The 22,242-nt window shown below is 55.4% G+C and overlaps 1 protein-coding gene across 1 annotated transcript in view; it reads left to right on the plus strand.

Moving 5' to 3' along the window:
* The window catches only part of LASP1 (LIM and SH3 protein 1), a 40,722-nt gene that overhangs the window by 15,342 nt on the left and 3,138 nt on the right, over positions 1 to 22,242 (plus strand). Inside the window, exons 3-6 of the mRNA XM_012765939.3 lie at positions 2,297 to 2,381; positions 9,288 to 9,395; positions 21,593 to 21,743; positions 22,104 to 22,204. Of these exons, the coding sequence (XP_012621393.1) occupies positions 2,297 to 2,381; positions 9,288 to 9,395; positions 21,593 to 21,743; positions 22,104 to 22,204 (445 nt within the window). The remainder of the gene's footprint in view (positions 1 to 2,296; positions 2,382 to 9,287; positions 9,396 to 21,592; positions 21,744 to 22,103; positions 22,205 to 22,242) is intronic.

Genomic DNA, 22,242 nt, shown 5'->3' on the forward strand with positions numbered 1-22,242 from the left:
AGAGCATGTTCAGGTGGGTGGGCAGCTTGTGTCCTGCTCTCGGGCTTGTGAACCAACTAGGTGGGACATGCCTGGAAAGAGGTCCCAGGAGGTGACCCATCTCCAACCTAGGGGCAGCCTATGAGCAGGGATCTGCAGTGGTCCCAGCTGTGGTAGGGTGTGATTGGTCACCCAGAGCTCAAAATGGCCAGACCTAAGGCTTCTGCTTGGAGGAGCCACCCACCAGTCCCCAAAATAACTGGGGCCCATGCAGACCCCCAGCTCTTTCCCACACCAGCACAAATACCAGCTACCATGACTCAGGGCTGCCTCTCTTATAGCTGGTTTGCTGGGGGAGGATCGTGATGACCCTGGGGATAGAAGGGGCCCGAGTTCGAGCCCCAGCCCAGCTTTAATGCCTCGTGTGACACTCTTGTATTCAACAAATATTTATTCAGCACCAGCTACTATTCTAGGAGCTTGAGATAAATCAATGAACAGGAGAGCAAAATCCCTCCTCATGCAGAAGTAGAGGGGAGAGAACAAGCACCAGTGTGATAAAGAGGTTAATCACGAAGACTGCTGAGTGAGAAGTGTCTGGCATCACGCGCCCCTTCCTCCTCTGACATGAGGGGCTTGGACTGGCCTGTGCTGGAGGTCCCCGCAGGCGTGGCTCTGTGGGCTGCCCTGGCTTCTGCTACCTCCAAGACAGCCCTCCCGATGGGGGCCAGGACTCGGGTCCGTCCTGTGCCTGGAGATTGGACGGTTTAGTTTGGCGAGCGGGGCGCAGAAGAGATTGTCGGAGTGCAGATGTGGATCCTACCACTCACTAGCTGTGACGTTGGCCACATTGTTCAACCTCTCTGGCCTCAGTTCTCTCATCTGTCAAAGGAGCACCCTGATAGTTAGTACTAGCCACTTAGGGCTGCTGTGAGAGCTTGGTGACCTAAGGCACATAAGCCCTCAGCACTGGCAAACAGTAACTGTGGTTATCATGGGTTGAACATCCCCAATCCAAAAATCTGAAATCTGAAGTGCTTCAAGATCCAAAATTTTTTGAGTGCCGGCATGATGCACAAGTGGAAAATTCTGCACCTGACCTTATGTGACGGGTTGCAGTCAAAAAGCTGTCAGAGCTTCATTTAATGCACAAAATTATTAAAAAATATTAGGCCGGGCACGGTGGCTCACGCCTGTAATCCTAGCACTCTGGGAGGCCGAAGTGGGTGGATGGCTCGAGGTCAGGAGTTCAAAACCAGCCTGAGCAAGAGCGAGACCCCCATCTCTACTATAAATAGAAATAAATTAATTGACCAACTAATATATATAGAAAAAATTAGCCAGGCATGGTGGCACATGCCTGTAGTCCCAGCTACTCGGGAGGCTGAGGCAGGAGGATTGCTTGAGCCCAGAAGATTGAGGTTGCTGTGAGCTAGGCTGACGCCACGGCACTCACTCTAGCCTGGGCAACACAGTGAGACTCTGTCTCAAAAAAAAAAAAATTTTTTTTTGTATAAAATTATCTTCAGGCTAGTGTATATGATGAAATTTATGTTTATTTTATGAAACATAAATGAATTTTGTGTTTAGACTTGGGTCCAATCCCCAAGATGTCTCATTATGTATATGCAGATCTTCTAAAATCCAAAAAAAAAAATCAGAAATCCAAAACAGGATACTCAACCTGTATTGTTACCCATCACGCACAGGTGACCTCCTTTCTGGCCTCAAGCTGGTCTTCCTGCCTACCCACCAATTAAGTTGGACCTTGTTAGCCCTTTGAAACGCCACTTTGAATGGCCACGTACATCTCTCGCCACTTCTTCCAGGAAGTCCTCCTGGATAGGCGTGTCCCTTTCCCCTCCTGTCTCCCTCTTGCCCTTCCTCTGCATAGTTGGTCATTATTGGTCTTAGCTGAAAGCTGACTCCTAACCCCTGCCCATCTTCTCCTAGTCTGGCTGAGTGCCCTCGACCAGCCTGTGTGGTAGACGCCAAGGCTTGGATGGTCCCCAGATAAGGGTGATCTGAAACCCTCAGAGTGTCCCAGCGGCCTTCCCTTGGTTCAGGACAGTTCTTCCTGGCTGGCTGGCCACTCAGGCCCGCTGCATCTTCCCGGGTCAGCCAGCCCAGGCCAAGTCTGAGAATGCTTCCCTCCGCCGGGCCATGGCAGGGGGCACTGTGGCCCTGCTGCCGGGGCTGGGGCAGTGCTGCCCAGGCGTGAGGGGAAGTTCCCAGGAGAGAGCCAGGGCTCTGCGGGGAGCATAGAGCCTCCTGCCCTGTCCCCAGAGTGACCCCACTCTTGTTTTCTGTTGTGCAGACACTACCCCAAGCAGTCCTTCACCATGGTGGCCGACACCCCGGAAAACCTCCGCCTCAAGCAACAGAGCGAGCTCCAGAGTCAGGTGAGGGGCGGGGCCGGCGCTGCGGCCTGGTGGGGAGGGCTGTTGTAACCCCTGGTTTGGCAAGGGCGCCTTCCGCCCGTGGTTACTGTGCAAGGCCCGCGGTGCTGAAATCCTGGCACTTGCCTTGACTGTCTGCCGCCACCCCCGGTTACTTCCTATTTCCTGACTTTATCAAAGGAGTAGGGGAGAGCACGCCTCCCTTTCTACCTAAAGTAGCTTCGAGAGGCGTGGGTGTCTCTCACTCTCCCCTCTCTCCTCTCCATTCGTGCCCACCTGCAAAGGAGGGGTTTGGGGGAGACCAGGGAACTCGCCTGTCCGAGGTTATACTACCACCCTCTGCAGCCTTGCCCCAAACCTTCACCACCTCTTAGAAGACAAGGTGCAAGGAGGCCTTGCCAACCGGGCCTGTCCTGCCTTTGTCTCCTCAGGCCTGATTTTGCTGAGCACTGCAGTGGAGCAGAAGACGGGTTCTCCGCCCAGGGAGAGCTAGGTCTTTTTTTTTTTCTTTTAAAGCCAAGATCCCACTCTGTTGCCTGGGCTAGCGTGCAGTGGCATCATCATAGCTCACTGCAACCTCAAACTCCTGGACTCAAGCAATCCTCCTGCTTCAGTCTCCCAAATAGCTGGGACTGCAGTTGTGCGCCACCATGCCCGGATAATTTTTTTTTTTTTTTGGATAATTTTTTTATTTTTTGTAGAGATGGGATCTCACTATGTTGCTCAGGCTGGCCTTGAACTCCTGGCCTCAAGCAATCCTCCCACCTCGGCCTCCCAAACTGCTTGGATTACAGGCATGAGCCACCACGCACAGCCAAGAACTGGGTCTGCTGGGTCTGGAAGGGACACTGAGGAATAAGCAAAGTGTCTGGAACCCTGAGGCCAGGACAATAACCCTGGCTGCCTGGGGGTTGGGAGGGCTTCTAGGCCAAACCTGGCCTGTGGTGGGATGGGGTGGGGCGGGGCTTCAGCGAGGATTAAAGGATTAACTGAGAGAACACATGTAGGGGAATTTACCAAGTAAGCAGGGTGTCCAGGGCCAGGAAGATGCTGCAGAGGTTCCACGTGGGCCACAGTGGGGAGATCTTTCCCGATCCCTCTGGAGTGGGGCTCCCACTGCCTGATCTTGGCACGACACCTGGGTCCCATCAGGGAGAACCAGCCCTGCCCTGTGTGGGGCTCTCCATGTATCTCTCACATAACTCTCCCTGTGAGGATGCCTCTGTTCTTTCCCTTGCACAGATGAGGCAGCCGAGGAGGCTCGGAGACCATAAGGGACTTGCTCAGATCATGCAGGGAGGCTGGGCGCGGTGACTCATGCCTGTAATCCTAGCATTCTGGGAGGCAGGAGGCAGGAGGATCGCTCGAGATCAGGAGTTCGAGATCAGCCTGAGCAAGAGCGAGATTCTGTCTCTACTAAAAATAGAAAGAAATTAGCTGGACAACTAAGAATATATATAGAAAAAATTAGCCGGGCATGGTGGCGCATGCCTGTAGTCCCAGCTACCTCTAAACACGATAGTCCCTTACGCTGTGAGACCTTTTGCAGCTAAGCAAGTGCTTTCAGTTACTTGGCCTCGGTCATCCTTGACTTGAGTCTGGGGCAGGGAGAAGAAGACCTGCTACCTCTGTGTCCCAGGTGACCGGGCTGAGGGTGAGAGGGGCCCAGGGCTCTGCCTGTTGACACAGGGCGAGTGAGGGAGGTTCCAGGATTTGGGCTCTGTTCTTTCCATTCCCATGTGTGGTGTCCTTGACCACATGCAGCCCTGGTGTGACCTGAGGCTCCGGCTTCCCGTGCGATCCGCAGAGGAGGGGGACGCCAGCTCAGACCTGCCACCCCACCTTCCCGTGGCACGGAAGCTGCAGGTCCTGGGGGAGCCGGCGGGCACGGCAGCCCTCCGCCCGACGAGGGGTTCAGCCTATAGGGTCGGGGCTCGGAGACAGACTCCCCATCCTGTGGAAGGGCCCTGGGGACCAGAGGTGGAAGGGTTGAAAGGGACCGGGAGGAGGAGGTGCTGGGAGCAGAAGGCAGGTCTTGGGAGACACACACACACACACCCTGCTCCCAGGAGGAGAAATTCAAACCCCAGCCTTTCTCAGTCCCACAAAAGCCTGCCTGCAGCTCTTTTTGCCCTTGGAATGTGATCTCTGGAGGGCGGGGTCTGTAGGAGGAAGCAGCCCCTGCTGTGTCCTCCCAGGGTGAGGTGGCAGCTGCCAGGCCATGCTGTGGCAGGGGCCCCTCTGCTCCTCTAGGGGAAGCCGGCAGCACAGGCAGGATTTGGAGGCTCCTGTGCCCACCAGAGCCCTCTGCTCCTCAGGGCCCCAGCCTGCTGCTCTCCTGCATTCCTGGCGGGGCTCTGGGGAGTTTATGGGAATGGCAGTCACTCCGTGAGGTTCTCACCGAGGGCCGTGCGCCTCTGTGCGTGTGTGTCTGCGTATGTGTATCTGTCCACCTGACTTTATTTAATCCTCATAACCACCTGATCAAGGAGGGGCTTTCATTATCCCCGTCGTGCAGTCGGGGACACTGAGGTTTAGTGAGGCTGCACTACTTGCCCAGAGCCCAGTGACGGGCAGATTTCAAGTCCGGTGGATCTGGCCCCAGAGCTCATTGCTCTTGACAGTGCTGCCACGCTAGCTGCTGTGGCACCAGCTCCGTGTTCCTACCCTGCAGCAGGTCGCCAGCAGGTATTAGGGGCTTGTTGGAATGCAGATTCCTAGGCCCCACCCAAGGGGCTTTGGGTTGGCAGCTCTGAGGCCTGGGAATCTGCATTCTGACACCCCTCCCCGCCCCCCAGTGATTCTGGTAAGGACTTCCGGTCCCGCTCCAAGGGGCTCAGAGCTGGAGCAGGAGCGGGGCAGGAGCTCACACCGTGTGCTGTGAGGGCTGGAGGTGCGGCAGCAGGGCCCCCCACTGAGGGCACAGCTCCATCCTGAGGTTGGGGTCCTCAGGGCTGGGGGCTGAGGGCAGGGCGGGCAGAGGGTGGAGAGGAAAGGGTGCTGTCCTCTCTGCAGGCCTTGTTCCATCTCCTTTCCGCCGCCCACAGCTGTGTGGTCTGAGGTTGGCCTCTCTCGCAGCCGTTTTTACCTCTCATAGCTTTTTTCCCTCACCAGTGAAATGGGGACAGCAGACCCAGTTGCCTCGAGTCTGGGGGCTGGGCCTGAGGCTTGGAAGGGCTGAGCCAGCCAGGCAGGGGCCTGACAGGTTCTGGTTCCTGTGGCCGCGGTGGGGGGGTGGGGGCAGGGCTGGCAGGCTGGCTGGAAGGGAAGTGGGAGCCTCCTCTGCCTACCTAGCACCACCCCACATGGTGTCAGCTGGTCTCTTTCCAGGGTCCCTTCCTGGGCCTGGCCTGGTGTGTCTCAGCCCGTCTCTTGTCTCCAGGAGGCTGCCCGTTCTATTTCAGCTTTGTTTTCCCTTCTCTATATTAGTCCCCAAAGTGGCACTTTGTGTGTCTGGGACACCTGGAGCCTCCCCTGCGGGGGAGGTAACCACAGAGCTGTCCAGAAGTGGCCCTCTGGGTGGTCCTGCCCGGGCCTGGCTGAGCCAGGGAGCGGGCCAGGCCCCAGCACCCCCACCTGCTGCTCCCCACCCCAGGCCGAGCAGAGGCAGCAGCTTCGGGGCGGGGGTGACTGAGCTGGAGGCATCTGTGTGGCTCTGGGCCCAGGCAGAAGTGCCAGGAGACTGTCTCTTTCCTCCATCGTCTCACCTTCATGGCATTGTGGAAAAAGCCACAGAGGGGAAGGGAGAGGGCAGTGAGGGCCTCACTGCCCTGGGACAGGGTCTCTGTTCTTGTCTTGGATCTTGTGGCCGGCACAGCAAGCAGCAAACCCTCTTTCCTGGACTAGCTGGCCGAAGATCAAATCCCAGATCTGCTACCACTAGCTGTGTGGCCTTGGGCAAGTTATTAACCTCTCTGTGCCACCGTACCTTCTTCTGACAAATGGGAACTGCTGCTCTCCAGAGGTGGTGGTGAGGAAGTGAGCGTGTGTTACTTAGTGGTTTCTGGCGTGGAGTCAGCACTCCGTGAATGTTTGCTCTCCTTATTTTCCTGGAAAGGAAGGAACGGAACTTGGGCGTGAAGCAGCCCACCAATGGGCAGAGCCACTTCTGACCATTGCTTCCGCCCTGGCCTTTGTCATTAGCGCTCCTCCTGTCTGTGCACGTCCAGTTTAAAAACTGACGCCTTTTTTGTTAGAAGGGGATGGGTTACCTAGTACATGGGCCCAGCACACGCAGGCACAGGATCTGTGAAAATTGTTGCTATTGTATTTTGCTCAATAAATTTTTTTTCTTTAAGTCATGATCTTTCTTCTTACGTTGGGTCAAGGCAGTTCTTTTCCCAATTATGCTGCCTTGTTTGTTGGGAGATTATGTACGTGCGTTCAGTTCATTCAGCGTTCGCCCGACTAACGTTGATTCGTGCCTGCTGCTTGCTGGGGTAAATGAACAAGACAGGGCCAGGGAGAATAACTGAAAGCCTACGTGTAAGAAGCAGAGTTTCATAGATGGCGGCTGTTTGGGCGTCAGGAGCCCCTGGCGTCAGTCCTGGCCTCGAGGTGGGAGTTTCCGAGGTGGGAGGCCCGGGCATCTCCCAGGGACGGAGTTATCTGGCCCAACTGCTGAATCGCACCCTTCCCTGACCCACACCTGGGTCGAGTGCTCAGCAGGCCCCTCCCTGCACAGGACCCCATCATGCCCTGGGGAGCCATTCCAGGCACCGAGGGCAAGGCAAGCACTCCTGCTTGGGGGAGGAGGGGCTCCAGGCTAGACCCTCGGGACACTCCTGACCCCTCACCCCTCCACCTCTGCCACCCTTCCCAGCACCCAAGGATCTCTTTCATTCTCCATAGTCAGGGACTGGAGATGCCTAAAAATGGTCACAGACTCTAGAGTGGGAGTCCAGCCCCCAGAGAGGGGAACCAACTTGCTTAGAGACACACAGCAAAGTGGTGCCAAGCCCCGCCCCCCTGTCCCCCCAAAGCCCCACCTTCTCTGGCCTCCTATGTTAGGAGTGAAATGAATTCTCCTGCCCCTACAGGGAGGGGAAGGCAGTTCCTGAGCCTGGGAACCAGCTGATGTCATTGCAGTGTCGCCATGGCGATTATTCCTCCGGATTAAGGGCCTGACCCTTGCAAAGTCAGGAAGCAGAGGACGGAGTGGGGGACTGGCATTTGACCAGCACTTTCACATTGACACAGCTCTTCCGTCAGTGCGTACTGAGACCTACTGAGTGCTCCGCAGTGCACTTGTGCCTTTAGAGCCACTGTGTGTCATTGAGTGGCGTGGCTGGTGTTATGATCCTCATTTTACAGATGTGGAAACTGAGGTTCAAGGTTAAGTCATTGGCCCAAGATCACTTAGGAAGTGGGAGACGGAGGGTGTATTAGCACCAGCTCTGTCTTGGAAGGTCCCTCCCCATATTTTAACTGATCCCTATGATAACCCTTTTTATAGATGAGGAAACTGAGGCCAGGGGCCTTTGATTCAGGGATTCTGGATTGGGAGCTGCATTTTTCTGTCTGAGTGCCTTACCTTCCCAAAGAGCCCCCACCAAGAGTCCCTGTGCTGGCCCGGGGCTTCTTGGAGGAGCTGATGCTTGGAAAAGCCGGTTCTGGACCCAAGGTGCTCGGATCCACCATGTTAACTTGTTTTTAGTCTGGATAATAACAAAGGAGGAAGAAGAACTGAACCCCACGTTTGGGCTCTAGGTGACGAACAGGGACCCCGGCCCCTGGAGGACGTGCAGGGGGCCTGACAGGCGTGGCCACGGCTGCGTCTGTGTGTGGTTGGTGGGTGCGGGTGTAGCCCGGTGCTGCGGCCAGATGACTCCGTGCCTGGAAGCTGCCTGGGTTTGTCATCCTGGAAACTCCCAGGGTCCTGGGCCCCGTGTCCTGGGCTGACCTGTTTCCGGGACAGTGCAGCCCCTGTGGAGGAAATCCAAGCAGCTGGTGGGGTCTGGAACAGATGGCTGCTGAGGTGGACAGTGAGGTCTCTGGAAGCCAAGGAACAGTTCCCTGTCCCCTGGGTATTTCCCAGCCTCATTCTGTTCTTTGAAACCCCTATGGGAGCACAAGCTGTTCCTCGTATTTCAGTCCCTTCAGTCAGTGTCAGGGAAGTCCTTTCTGATGTCTGACTTGAGTCCCTCTAGTACTGTGGTGGGGCGGTAGGCTTCTTCCCGGATCTTGGAACCCTGCTCTGAAGAGCCGTCTGACCCCACCAGTTTCCTGCCCTGCAGTGTCGGTGGCCTCAGAAGCCAGCCTCGCCGGCTCCACTAAGCCACAGGGCTTGTCAAAGACTCATTGATCCGGCCTTCCCTTCGTCGGCCTCGCCGCCCTCCTTTCTGGGCACCAGCTTTGTCGTTTGGCACAGCCCCGCTCAGCTGCTCTCAGCGGGTAGGGCCGGGTCCTGGCTAGCGTGAGCCGGGCTGTCTCAGGAGCTCTGGCAAGAACCTTCTTCCCACAAGCTCTCAGGCAGGATGGGCTGGTGGGAAGTGTCAGGAGTGAGGCAGATGAGGGTTTGTATCCTGGTGGCTCCTCGCGTTGGCTGCTGAAGCTCTGTAACCTCGGGCAGGGGACCCGCCTCTCTGTGGGTCAGTTTCCTGATCTGTAAAATGGACCTAACAATAGTGTGTGTGAGTGTGCGTGTGTGTGCGTGCGCGCATGCGTGTGTTTATGATAGCACCTAAGGGAGATAGTTCACGTTCGTGTGAGGCCCGTGCACTGTGCCCACCACTCAGAACAACACGCTGAAGAAGTGTTAGTGGCCGCTATTGTTAGCCTAACACTTTGTGGCTGCCCCTTCTGCTTTGAGTTGGGGGTTTCTGGTCAGGCTGTCTGTCCTCGCCAGATGCTGCCTCAGACATCCCAGCCTGACTCCTGTCCCTCTTCCTCCCCTCTCGGCTCCTCCAGGTACGCTACAAGGAGGAGTTTGAGAAGAACAAGGGCAAAGGCTTCAGCGTGGTGGCAGACACACCTGAACTCCAGAGAATCAAGAAGACCCAGGACCAGATCAGTAACGTAAGCTCCTGGCGCCCGCCCTCCGTCTGGACCCTTCCCTGCCCGCCTGGCAGGCGTGATGAGGCCAGTGCCCTCCACTGCCCCTGCGCCCCTGTGTGGGCCTGGCCGGCGGCTGCTTGAGAAGAGAGAAGCATTTGAGGTTCTGAGCACCCCCAGACTCTCTTTGCCAGACTTTAGCCCACACAGTATTTCCTCCTTGAAGGGACCGTGGTCTCGCGGGGGTGTGCACAGGGGCCTGTGTGCTAGGTCACCCCCACTCTCTCTGTAGCTGTTTTGCTTTTTCTTGGGTATGGTGGGTGTCTGGGTGCAGGCTGGATGTTCCGTCTTAGCACAAAGGTCAGGGCTGGAGGGGGAGGGGGTGAGGGCGGGGTGACCTGGGTGCTGACATTACAGTCATTTCCACCCTTCCTCAGTCATTTCCGCCCTTCCTTGGCTTCCTCCCCCACCTCGCCTTGCTCTTCCTTCCTGTGTAGAAACCCCGGCTGCGGCGTCCTGCAGCCCTGCACCTCCTCTTCTGGGCCTCCTGGGCCTGGGATGGCCAGCAGCTTCTGGCCGTGGCATGGGTGGGCGTGGGGGGCGGGCGGTGGGTTGACGGCCTCCAGCGCTGTGCTCCCTCCACGGCACCTGTGGCCAGAGGACAGGCCTCGGTCCCTGCTTGGCAGAGCCACCGACCAGCAGCCTGTGTGGCTGGGCGCATGGAGGCAGGGCGCTGCTGGGAGCCACAACCACGGGACCCGGGCAGGCGACCCGTGCACAGGGTCCTGGGGCGCACAGAGTTGCAGGGTGTGCCCGGCGGCCTGGGCTGGGAGGTCCTACACGTGAAGGGTTGGGCGAGAACAGTCGTCTTCAAGTCTGACAAGAAGGGATAGATGAGTCGCCCAGTATCACTGTGTGCTGAGGGACTGCGGATAGTCGGGCTGGGCTGGGACTCTGGTGGCCCACCCCGAACCCCCACCCTGGCTCCGCATCCCTCCCCAGCCCTCCACCTGGCCTCCTTGGCAGGACGAACCTTCTAGAGGTTGGCGGGTCATGGCCAGAGCGGGCTGCAGGTGGATTTCAGAGGCACAGGGCAGCCAGCAGACGCAGACGCAGCCGCGCCCAAGACTGTGGCTCTCAAACTTCACATGACGACCCACCAAGCGGGCAGGCATTTATTTCAAGAGAAAACAGAATCAGAACTTTTATCACTGAGTCCTTACTCCCAAGAGGACATTCAAATCCTTTCTATTTTATTTTCTAAAGATGCTGGTGGCAGACTTACTAAATGGGTTTTGCTACTAGGTTGTTGACCTGCAGTTTGCACTTGGTGGCCTGAGGAAATGGCGTGCTAACCTTTGGGTGGGAGGGCATGCCTCTGAGGGCCCTGTCCCTCTCCCACGGAAAAAGCCTGTCACAGTTGCCTCTTTATAGACAGGGCAGCCTGGCCTCACAGGCCGGGAGATTCCCTTCCTCCCAGAGCCCCGCATGCAGAGTGGGGGAGGGGAAGATGGCCTTGGCAGTGGGAAAGCCTGGAGCCTCTCCCAAAGCTGGACTCTGGGCTCTGTGGATTCTGTGCCTTCTCACTGTGAAAGGTCCTTGTCTTTTATCGGTGACACTTGCTCTCCTGCTGCAGCTCCCGCTCCCAGTGCCTTCTCTCATGGCTTCACCCCATGGGCTGTGGAGGAGAGAGACACGCAATCCCAGTCACCCCTGCCTCCCTTTCTGGAAGGCTTCCAGAATACTCTATACCCAGCCACCCACCTCCTCTTCTTCCTCCCCCAGTGACTGGAGGTGTTAATGTCCTAGTAACAAAACTCCCAGCCAAGACATCCACACCCGGAGATAACAAGCACCTTGTCATTAACAGAGGTGCTTGGTGCTAGCGCTGCAATTAGCTGGTGTTCCCTGCTCTGAGGTGGGGGAGGTGACTCCTACCTGACCTGGTTGCTGCTTTCGCAGCTTTCTCTGGCACCCGGGAGGTGTGACTACAAGGCTGGAAGACTCTTGGCTTGTCAGGTGTGGGCCTCGAAACACCGTCTCACAATCACTGGTGGAGTCACTCGTGGAGTCAGCTGAAAGGGAGACTCACAGGCCCCTCCCGGCCACCACAGTCGGCATCTCTCGGCGCGGGGCCTGGGAATCAGCATGTCAGACACATTCCTGGGGTTTCTGTGGTGCTCTCTGAAGTCTGGAGGCACCACCCAGAAGTCTGAGGAAGCTTCACCCGCCCCTAAGTCCGAGAGCACCGGAACTGGCCGTGTCCCAGAACCCCAGGGGAACTCCGAACCGCGCTCAGAACCAGTGCAAAACCGTCCCAGCCTCCAGAAGAGTTTTGGGAAAGATGGTGTTTAGAGCCACACCTTGTATTTTGTGTCCAAACTAGTGTTCCTGTGTGTAGCTTGTCACTTGCTTCCCAGATTAGCACCAAATGACTCCTGGCTGTTTCTAAAGGTCAGACCATCTTGCAAAGAGCCGAAGCTTTGCTTCCCTGGAGGGATGTGCAGCAGACTTGAGCTTTTACCAGCCAGAGCAATTCAAAGACAAGTGTCTGGTCTCCTCCAGGTGTCTGCTGTGGACAGATGCCATCTGTCCTTAGTCCTGCCAAGAGGCAAGATGGTGAGGTGGGAGGAGGCAGCGAGGGCCCGAATCCAGCTTCTGTCCTTCCGTGGCTGGGCGGGATGCTTTGAGCCTCAGTTTTCTCGCCTGTAGAAATGGGGTCAGTAGCCTCTACCTTGAAAAGTGATTGCAAGGAAAACGTCAAGCACTTGGCATATGATACTGTTGTCAATATTACTAATATTTTAAAGGCCAGCCTGATTGCTTTCCATACTGAGGCCAAAGAAGGGGCATGAAGTGAAGTTTGGTTGAAAAGTTTGGGTATTTGTCTAGTACTGAGAATGTGTGGGAAGTTGTTTTTTGTTTGTTTGTTTGTTTTATGAGACAGAGTCTCACTCTGTTTCCCATGCTAGAGTGCAGTGGCATCAGCCTAGCTCACAGCAACCTCAAACTCCTGGGCTCAAGTGATCCTCCTGCCTCAGCCTCCCAAGTAGCTGGGACTACAGGCATGCGCCACCATGCCTGGCTAATATTTTTAAATATATTTTTAGTTGTCCAATTAATTTCTTTCTATTTTTAGTAGAAACAGGTCTCACTCTTGATCAGGCTGGTATAAGCTTTGAAGATATCTTTGCTACAGGCAGAAATCCTTTGCATCTCTGTCAGCCAGAAATAACTGGCATTTTATATTCTATAATTAGCTTCAGTCTTTTAGAGTCTGGGCCTAATCAATAGTAAATAGTCAAAGTTTCATCCCCAGAGTCAAGTGGCCTGGACAATCCTCTAGTTTAATTTTGAAAGCATGTACTTTTCTTTATAGTTTTATTATATAACTATGCATTTCTAAACACTATAATTTTGTTTTTCCTAATTTTGAACACCTTGTATACAATTTTTTTGTGTGTGTCTTACTGCTTTTGTACACCATTGTGTTTAAAGTTTCATCTATATTTGCATGTTGCAGTAGTGCATTCTTTTTCGTTGCTGTATAGTATTCCACTGCCTGATTATGCCACATTTTATTGATTCTGTTGTTGGTGACCATTTAAATTGTTTCCAAGTGCTGTAGACATCCTTGTACATATTTCCTGGTGCTTATTCAGAGTGGAATTGCTAGATTTTAGAGTGTACATTCCTTCAGCTTTACCAGATAATGCTGAACTGTTTTCCAAGTGGCTGCGCTGATTTACCCTCTCTCTGGCAGTCCTGAGTTTCCATCACTCACATCCTCGGATGTGTTCATTTTCTCCACTTTGACCACGTGTAGTGGTCTCTCATTGTGGTTGTAACTTGCATTTCTCTGACTAATGAAGTTGAGCACAAATTTATATGTCTTAAAAACAAACCATTGTGAGCTCTAATCGGGAGCATTATTGCAATGGTAGTTGAGAGCTGAGCGCTAATGTTAGAACTAGATTCTGACTTAATCCACCCCTTGCCTACCTCTTGAGCCTTGGTTTCCTGGCCTGTAAAGTGGGCATGATAATGGTAAATTGTTCTTGGGCTGGCTGCGGAAAGGAAATGAATAATGCATATAAGGACACAAAATGGGACCTCAACAAATGGGAGCCATTGTTATTAAAAAAAAAAAAAAGTGAATAGCCACTGGACTCCAGCCTGGGTGCCAGAGCAAGACCCTGTCTCAAAAAAAAAGCCCCTGGCTAGTGAGTTGATTATTCCATTCAAAGCCTGATGCCCCTTCGCCAGCCATGATGTATGATCACAGGAGCAACATGTGGGGAGTCCGACTTTTGTTTTCCACCACAGTCGGGAGAGCAGGGGATTCAGAAAACGGAACCTCAGCTAGCAGAGCTTTGCACATTCGCACTCATCCTGGAGTCCTGGTTAGCAGGGCCTGGCGAGTGGCGAGGGCCCGTAGGCCTGCGCCCTTGGAACCACGCGTGCCCAGGCCTGGAGGGTGCAGCTACAGTGTGGACTTCTTCCACGGAGGCCCAGGACAGTTCCCAAGCCAGGGCTCTGCTGACGCGTGTGGGCGTGTGACAGCCCTCATTTGGGCTCTTACAAGATTAGAGCTTTGCTGACCTTGGAGCAGGGATCAGCCAGGCCCTTGGAGTCTGGGGGATGTTTCTGTGCCTTTTGAATGTGCTAATAGTTACCCTTCATGTGCCTGTTTGCTTAACAAACCATGTGGTGGCTGGCAGAGCAACAGTTTCCTCATTTGCTGGGGAGAGGAGGGGGAGGATCATTTGCTGGGGAGAGGAGGGAGAGGAAGTTGAGGGTATGGAAATTTTATCCAGGGGGGCCCAGGCAGCGGCTCCTGAGTTTGCACAAATGGTGTCCCTCTCCAACTTAGGATGACATTGTGGTTCTCATTCTTTTTGAGAGTGAAAGGGGGTGCTGTTAATTCCTGAGCAGCAGACGTGAACTGGGACTAGGGGCAGACGTGGGTGTGTGGTCACCCTACCTCGTGCCTGTTCTCAGGAAAGGGCCTGTTGGGCTGTGACTCGGTCCTTGTGTTACCATCCTCAGCTGTTATTGAGCAATGAAAGCTCTGCATCAGGAAGTCATTTAACTTCTGAGCCTCATTATCTTCTTCTGTAAAATGGGAATTGAAGGGTCCATGTTGACTTATTGTCAGGGTCAAGGGAGGGAACGTACAAAGAGCTTTGGTGAACTCAGTGTGAAGAGCTCTGCGACATGAGGTTATTGATATGGATAGCAGCAGGTGGAGCGGGCATCAGTGGGGGCAGGGTGTCTTCTGTTCAGGCTGCCACTGCTCCAGCCGTCTGGGTCAGCTGGGCTTCCTTTTATTTTTATTTTTATTTTTATTTTTTTGAGACAGAGTCTCGCTTTGTTGCCCAGGCTAGAGTGAGTGCCGTGGTGTCAGCCTAGCTCACAGCAACCTCAAACTCCTGGACTCAAGCGAGCCTACTGCCTCAGCCTCCTGAGTAGCTGGGACTACAGGCATGCGCCACCATGCCCAGCTTGTTTTTTGCATATGTATTTTTAGTTGGTCAATTAATTTCTTTCTATTTGTTTTAGTAGAGACGGGGTCTCACTCAGGCTGGTTTCGAACTCATGACCTCGAGCAATCCACCCACCTCGGCCTCCCGGAGTGCTAGGATTACAGGTGTGAGCCACCACGCCTGGCCTGGGCTTCCTTTCATTTATTTACTTATTTATTTTTAGAGACAAGGTCTTGCTCTGTCACCCAGGCTGGAGCTCCCAGGCTCAAGTCATCCTCTTGCCTTAGCGTCCCAAGTACAAGGAGCTGGGACTACAGGGAAGCGCCACCATGCCCAGCTAATTTGTATTTAATTTTTTTAGAGATGTAATCTTGCTGTTTTGCCTAGGCTGATCTTGAACTCCTGGCTTCAAGCAATCCTCCTGCCCATTGGCTTCCAAAGTGCTGGGATTTCAGGCATGAGCCACTGCACCTGGCTTGGCCTTAATTTTATATATATTTATCCACCTGTAGTGACTTTTTATGGAGCAAGATGATTTACCAGCCACTTGTAGAAATACCTACGCATCCACACTGGCTCTCAGCTTAGAGTTTGTTTAGGTTCCTAGACCTGGCCATGGTCCTCAGGACCACCTGGGAGCAGATGGGGAAACTGAGGCCCAGCAGGGAAAGGAACTCTCCCAGGCATGAGCCATGCAGGGTGGGGGGCCATGCAGCCCCTGATGAAGGGCTGAATCTCTGGGACACTGACGGGGGACAGAACAGGCCTGGGCTCCTCAGCTGTCCAGTGCCCTGGAAGGAGGACAAGCCAGGGACCAGACATGCCCCCTTCCCTGGGGGGAAGGCCCTCTGTCACCCATCACTACCCACTCCCAGGGAAGGTGCCATCACCCAGGGTAGCTGGGTCCCCCAGCATCAGGGACACCTGTTCCTCCAGGCCACCTGCTGGCCCCCTCAGGGCCCAGGGCAGACCTCTGTCCACCTCCGCATCTGTGCTTCCCTCCTTGGTCACCAGTTCTGGGCCTCAGGCCTCTTTCATTAACAGAAGGTAAACAAGGAAAGCTGACCTTTCCCACCCCCAGGACAAAAGTCGGAAGGGCAGAAGCCTTGTGAGCCTTGAGGCCTCAGGCGGGATGTCCCCTTCCCTTGTGTGTCTCTCCCACCACCAGTGAACAGGGATCACTAAGGAAGTGGGTCTGGGAAGATTTACCTTTTGCCTTGTGTCTGTGAGGACCTCAGCCCTGGTGCCCTTCCATGTGGGAGTGGGGGGTCTGATGGCTTTTCAGTCTGGCCAGGGCTGGCTGCCTCCTCCTGGGGAACAGGCTCAGCCTATTTTGCCCTTGGGTGTGGGTCCCTGCTTGGGGCTGAAGGCAGGAGGCAGGGAAAGGAGGGGCTGGTCCTGACCTAAACCCCTAAGTGAGCTACTCTCTGTGTCCAGACTGTACCTGTCCCAGACTCTGTCCTGGGCTCTGCAGCTTGCTGGCCTATTCCCCCAGCCCAGGCTGCAGGAACAAACTGCTCCTCCAGCCCAGCTATTACCTCTTGCCCTCCATACATGGCTGGTGGCAAGTGCCAAGGGGGAGAGAAGGCAGCAGAGAAAGTGTGGGGGTGGATGAGCAAAGGGGACTGCCCGGGCAGGAGAGCTCGGATCAGGCTCTGGCCAGGGGCTTCTGGGGCAGGGGATCTCCAGGAAACCGAGCAGGCTTAGCCCCTCCTCTCTCCCTGTCCCCCCACCCCCACCCCGTTTCCCAGGATTAGGAAATGGCAGGGCAGGATCCTGGTGGACAGGAAGTGAGAACCGCTTCAGGTCATATGTCCAAGGCTTGGAGAGAATTCAGGCTCTGGGCTTACCTGGGAAGGGCCAGTTTCTCTCTTGTCCTGGTGTCCTGCTTTCCAAATTTCCCTCGGGGGGTGGTGGAGGGCTGTCACTTTCTGTCCCACTTCCTTCTCCATCACAGGCCAGCCCGGTGCTCACAGGACACTCAAACACTGGGCCCTAGCACCTTGCCTCGGGCGTTCCCACCCCCCAACCAGTTTCCGCCCAGAGAAGTGAACAGACTCCCCTGAGGGTCTTCCAGGCAGGGTGTGGGCAACACATCCCAGTGAGGGTACGGGAAGGAAACCTTAGAACTCCTGGTTCTGCTCCTTTTTCATCTCATACTTTTCTTATTCATAGTTATTATATAAGTTTTAAAATATACATACCAGATTTATAAAGTGTTATTTCTGTAACAACTTATAAAATACACATAATTTGGGAGGATTGTTCTTTAAAATATTTAACCAACAAGAGTATGCAGTCGAAGTATTTTGGCAAGCAAAGGTCAGCAAACTTTCTCTGTAACACGCCAGGCAGTAAGTATTTCCGGCTCTGCAGGCCATATGGTCCCCGCGGCAGTTCCTGGCGCTGTAGTCGCGCTGTGAAAGCAGCATAGGTAAGAGGTAAATGAGTGGCTGTGGCTGTGTTCCAATAAAACTTTATTTCTGGAGATTGAAATTTGAGTTTCAGAGAAATTTCATGTGTCATGAAATAATGAAATAGTATTCTCCACTCTCCTGCCAACTGCATTAAAAAATGTAGAACCCATTCTCAGCTCCCAGGCTTTAAGCAAACAGGCAAACAGGCGTGGGCTGGCTTTGGTCCAGGAGCACAGTTTGCCAACTTCTGCCCTGGACCTCTGGTTCTCAGACTGGCTTCAGGCTCACCTGGGGTGCTTTTTTAAAATGCATATTCCCAAACCCCAGCCCTGGTTTTGTAGATTCTAACAAACAGTCCAGTTGAGTCAGAAGCACGTAGTCTGGAGATGAGATCCTAAGAAATATAGCTGCAGGATCTCCAGGGAGGGTCCTAGTCAGTTGAACCACCCTGAGGCATGAGGGGTGGGGCGGGGGGGGGGGGTAGTGCTGTGGAGGGCCCCAGGATCAGAATAATTGGCTCCTTCACCGCCTTCCAGGAGCTTCCGTCCAGTAGGGGACACCGGTCACAGACAACACAGCCCAATCCTGGGTGTTGCTAGAGCCACTGAGCAGCCCCGGGATGAGGTGCTGAGATGGATCTTGAAGGATGAGAGAAGGCTAGACCGCCCCAAGTGGGGAGGGTGGGCTGCCTCCAGCTTCTTCTTCACCCCTTCCCTTCCCCACCATTTGTCTGCAGGACCTTGACAGGGTCCTTAGCCTCTCTGGACACCAGGGCTATAGCATGCTACCTCAGAAGCTTGTGGGAAGGCCGGGCGCGGTGGCTCACACCTGTAATCCTAGCACTCTGGGAGGCCGAGGCGGGCAGATTGCTCGAGGTCAGGAGTTCGAGACCAGCCTGAGCAAGAGCGAGACCCCCGTCTCTACTATAAATAGGAATAAATTAATTGGCTAACTAAGAAAATATATATAAAAAAATTAGCTGGGCATGGTGACGCATGCCTGTAGTCCCAGCTACTCGGGAGGCTGAGGCAGAAGGATTGCTTGAGCCCAGGAGTTTGAGGTTGCTGTGAGCTAGGCTGATGCCACTGCAGTCTAGCTCGGGCAACAGAGTGAGACTCTGTCTCAAAAAAAAAAAGAAGCCTGTGAGGAGGATTGAGTGAGCTGCTCTGTAGGACGTGTGTCAACTGGGCCTGCTACATGTGTCTCCTTCCCTCATCCCCAGGTTTGCCCGCTGCCAGTGGACGGGGCACACTTAGGGGGTGAGTTGGGGGATTCACCTGTCGCCCTTGTCCCAGGGAGCTGAGAGCCGGGGGTTGGCCCGTGTCTGGGAGAGCCTGGCTGCCCTTCCTGGTGGGAGCGAGGGGTTTCCAGCCTGGCCAGGCTTCTGCCCCCGTAAGTAGAAGTAGTTCTGCTGGAGGTGTTTTGCCATTTGGGGCAACGATATGTGTATGTGAGTCTCCGAGACTCGTCTGACTGAGAAGTCCAGGAGATCTTGTTTATGTCACAGTTGGACCAACCAGGCTGTCATTCGCTGTCCTTGTTTGGCTTTGTTCTTGAGATGAGCGCTCTCTGGGGTGGGCAAGATGGACAGCAGGGGCCCCAGACCTGCGCACTCCACCTGCTTCCTCTTGGCTCATGCAGGAAAGATCTCTGCAGGCTTCTGATTGGCCCAGCTTGAGTCATGTGTCCAGAGGATGGGTCCTTCTGGCCGGGTCTGCGTCTGAGCACCTGAGTCAACCCTTCCCTCCTCCCCACCCTGTCCCACCTTCCTAAGTTCTGGCCACCTGAAGACTCCTGCTGCCCCTCCCTCCTAGGCACACTTGAACTCCCAGAATGCCCAACCTGTGCTTCCCTGCCATTTGCACCTTCAAGTCCTCCTTGTCCTTCAGAGCTTAGCCCCAAGATCATGTCTTCCAAGAGGCCTTCCCCTGACTCCAGGAGGAAGGAACCTCAGTCCCCTGTTAATACAGCCCATGCTTTTCCATCTTGCTGTTGCAGAACCTCCTTCCCAACAGACCAACCTCGAAGGTGGGACCCACTTTCCCTCCTTATTCATCCTCTTGGCCCCAGCAGATGGCCGGGGTCTGGGCACAGAGTGAATCCAGTAAACGTGGAAGCAGGGCCAGCAGAGAACACGGCAAGGCTGCCTGTGATCAGGGTATATGCCGCATTTCCAGAAGCAGGTTTCCCTGCTCCATTCCCTGTCACGCTGGCTGCCACAGGAAGGCGTGGATTGTGCAGGGTGCCCACAGAGAGCAGCATCCCACATCCACGTGCTGGGGGTCACGTCGGCCACACTCAGTGGGGTGGCCCAGATCATTACCATCTGCATGTCTTGTGTGGCTCTTACTAGCCTCACAACCCACCTGAGATGCGGGTGCCTGAGAGTAAGGACTCTGTCTCTTCTTTTGTCCCCTATTGGCCCAGCATTGGGCCAGCGCCGCTCGGATGGGTGAGAGCTGGACGGGAGGCTGAGGGCATCCCGCCATGTTGAGCAGCAGAGGAAGGGGAATGGCAGGCCCTCGGCGGCAGGGCCAGGGTGCCACCAGCCCCAGGGAGCCGCTGGTCACTCTCCAGAGACTAGCTCTTGGCTGGGATCCAGGAGACCTTCACAGGCTTCCCTTTGGGAGTCTGGCACAATCCCGGAAAGTCATCCAGACAGTTCTGCAGAAGTAGGAGGAGGAAAGGGCTGGAAGAGGTGCCACAGAGCGTGGGAAGCGGAGGAGAACCGCGGCTGGGTAGGGTCTGAATCCAGCTGGAGAAACCCGGAGCCTGTGCTCTGGCCCCACCTTGGGACTCAACATGAGGACAAGGTGGATGAGGGACTGTTCCTTTCCGACTCAGTTGGCCGGAGGTTGAGCTGGGGCTGGGAGCTGGGACACGAAGGGACCAGTTGGCCCTGAGGTCCCTTTCTGGTGGTTGGGGTGGGTGATTCTTCTGGCCGACCCTGCTTAGGTCTTTGTGATGGAGGTGGCAGGGGCTCACCCCGCACTGGCCAAGTCCTCTGTCATAGCACCCAAGGATCTGGGCGGAGAGTGCAGCTTCCCTCCCCTCCCCCGACTTTGCAGGATGGCACCTGCCTCACGCCAACCCTCCTGACCTTGGTGGCTCATGCACCGGCCCTGAGCAGTCACAAGTCTCAGTCCTCAAACAACACGAGGCCCAATTTAAGACTCCTGTGTGACGGTGTAGAGGTGGGGGTCCCCGCAGCCAACAGTGCCCTGTGGGGGCAAGAGGCTGGGTGGAGGGGTTGGAGCCTCACATGCCTGCCCAGTGGGTGGTCTCGATGGCGTGCATGACTTCTCTAGACCTCTCTCTGCCCACTTTGGAACTAACAAGAGGAGGAACCCATCTAAAGACAGCATCCCCTTCTCAGGAAAGGTCCGGCATTTCTTGTCCCCAGTCTGGGTCCTTGGCTGAGCATCCCTACACTCTGGCTCGGTGACATGTGCACCTAGTGATGGAGAGCAAAGCCCTGGATCCTGCGTGATCTTGGGCAACTCACTTCACTTGTCAGCGCCTTTGTTTCCTTCTTGTTTTTTTTTTTTTTATTTCGGCATATTATGGGGGTACAGATTTTAAGGTTTCAATAAATGCCCATTTCCCCCCTCCCCCCACAAGTCTTAGTCTCCAGCATGACCATCCCCCAGATGGTGCACATCTCACTCATTATATATGTATATCGTTTCCTTCTTTTTTGAGACAGTGTCTTCCTCTGTTATCTGGGCTAGACTGCGGTGGTGTCATCATTGCTCACTGTAACCTCAAACACTGACCTCAAGTGATCCTCCTGCCTCGGCCTCTCGGAGTGCTAGGATTACAGATGTGGCCACTGTGCCCAGCACCTTTGTTTCCTTCTTGTCTGTTACACGGGGACTGCGCTGTCCCCGTCGTAGGCGCTGACGAGGTCAAATGAGCCTGTGATGTGAAGCACCTGCTGCAGCGCCTGGCGCGTAGTGAGAGCCCAAGAAGCAGAGTTGCTGCTGTGCTTACTGTTGGCCAGGCGGATCCCCTGCCGCGGGCAAATAAGAATGACAGATGACAACTCACATTTGTGTGAGGCTCCAGCTTTCGTGGCCCTTTAACATCTGTCATCTCATTGCATCCTCCAACACCACCTGAAGGAGATACCGATGTCCCATTTTGCAGAGGTGGAAACTGAGGCATGACAAGGTTAGGCACTTGGTGCAAGGGCACAGGCCTGGCTCTCGGCCTGGAGCCCTGGGGGCATCTCTCCCACCGGGATCTTGAGTGCCGACGGAAGGGGACTGGTTGGTTTGCTCTGGGGTCCTTCACCCAGCGCCTTCTGCCCCTGCAGATAAAGTACCATGAGGAGTTTGAGAAGAGCCGCATGGGCCCCAGCGGGGGCGAGGGCATGGAGCCGGAGCGCCGAGACGCCCAGGACGGCAGCAGCTACCGGCGGCCCCCGGAGCAGCAGCAGCCCCACCACATCCCGATCAGTGCCCCGGGTGAGTGGGGCAGGGCACCTGTGGCCGGGCTAGGCTGGGGGTGCGGCGGAGGTGGGACAAGCCTCGTCCACATGTGCGCACGCACACACGCCCTCCCCAGGAAGACGACTGCTTCCCAGACCGCCAGGTCAGCACGAGGGTCAGGCCTGCGCTGGGCCTCGGGCATCCCAAGGGCAGGCGCCCGTGCGGTGGGGCACACGGCCCTGCTGTGGGACATACGGCAGTGCGTGCACACGTGGACTTAAGCCTTTGAGCAGTGGGGCTGAGCCAGGTGGGGGTGGTGCAAATGCGTGACGCGGGCTCTGGGGCTCTGGGAGGGTGGGTTGGCAGGGCTGTCTCTGAGCCTGCCTCCCCCTGCAGTTTACCAGCAGCCCCAGCAGCCGGCGGCCCAGTCCTATGGTGGCTACAAGGAGCCTGCGGCCCCTGTCTCCATACAGCGCAGCGCCCCGGGCGGCGGCGGGGTGAGTAGCCCGGGCTGGAGGGGAGAGGCCAGAGGGAG

The sequence above is a fragment of the Microcebus murinus genome, chromosome 18 (assembly GCF_040939455.1).
Source record: "Microcebus murinus isolate Inina chromosome 18, M.murinus_Inina_mat1.0, whole genome shotgun sequence".
Lineage (NCBI taxonomy): Eukaryota > Metazoa > Chordata > Mammalia > Primates > Cheirogaleidae > Microcebus > Microcebus murinus.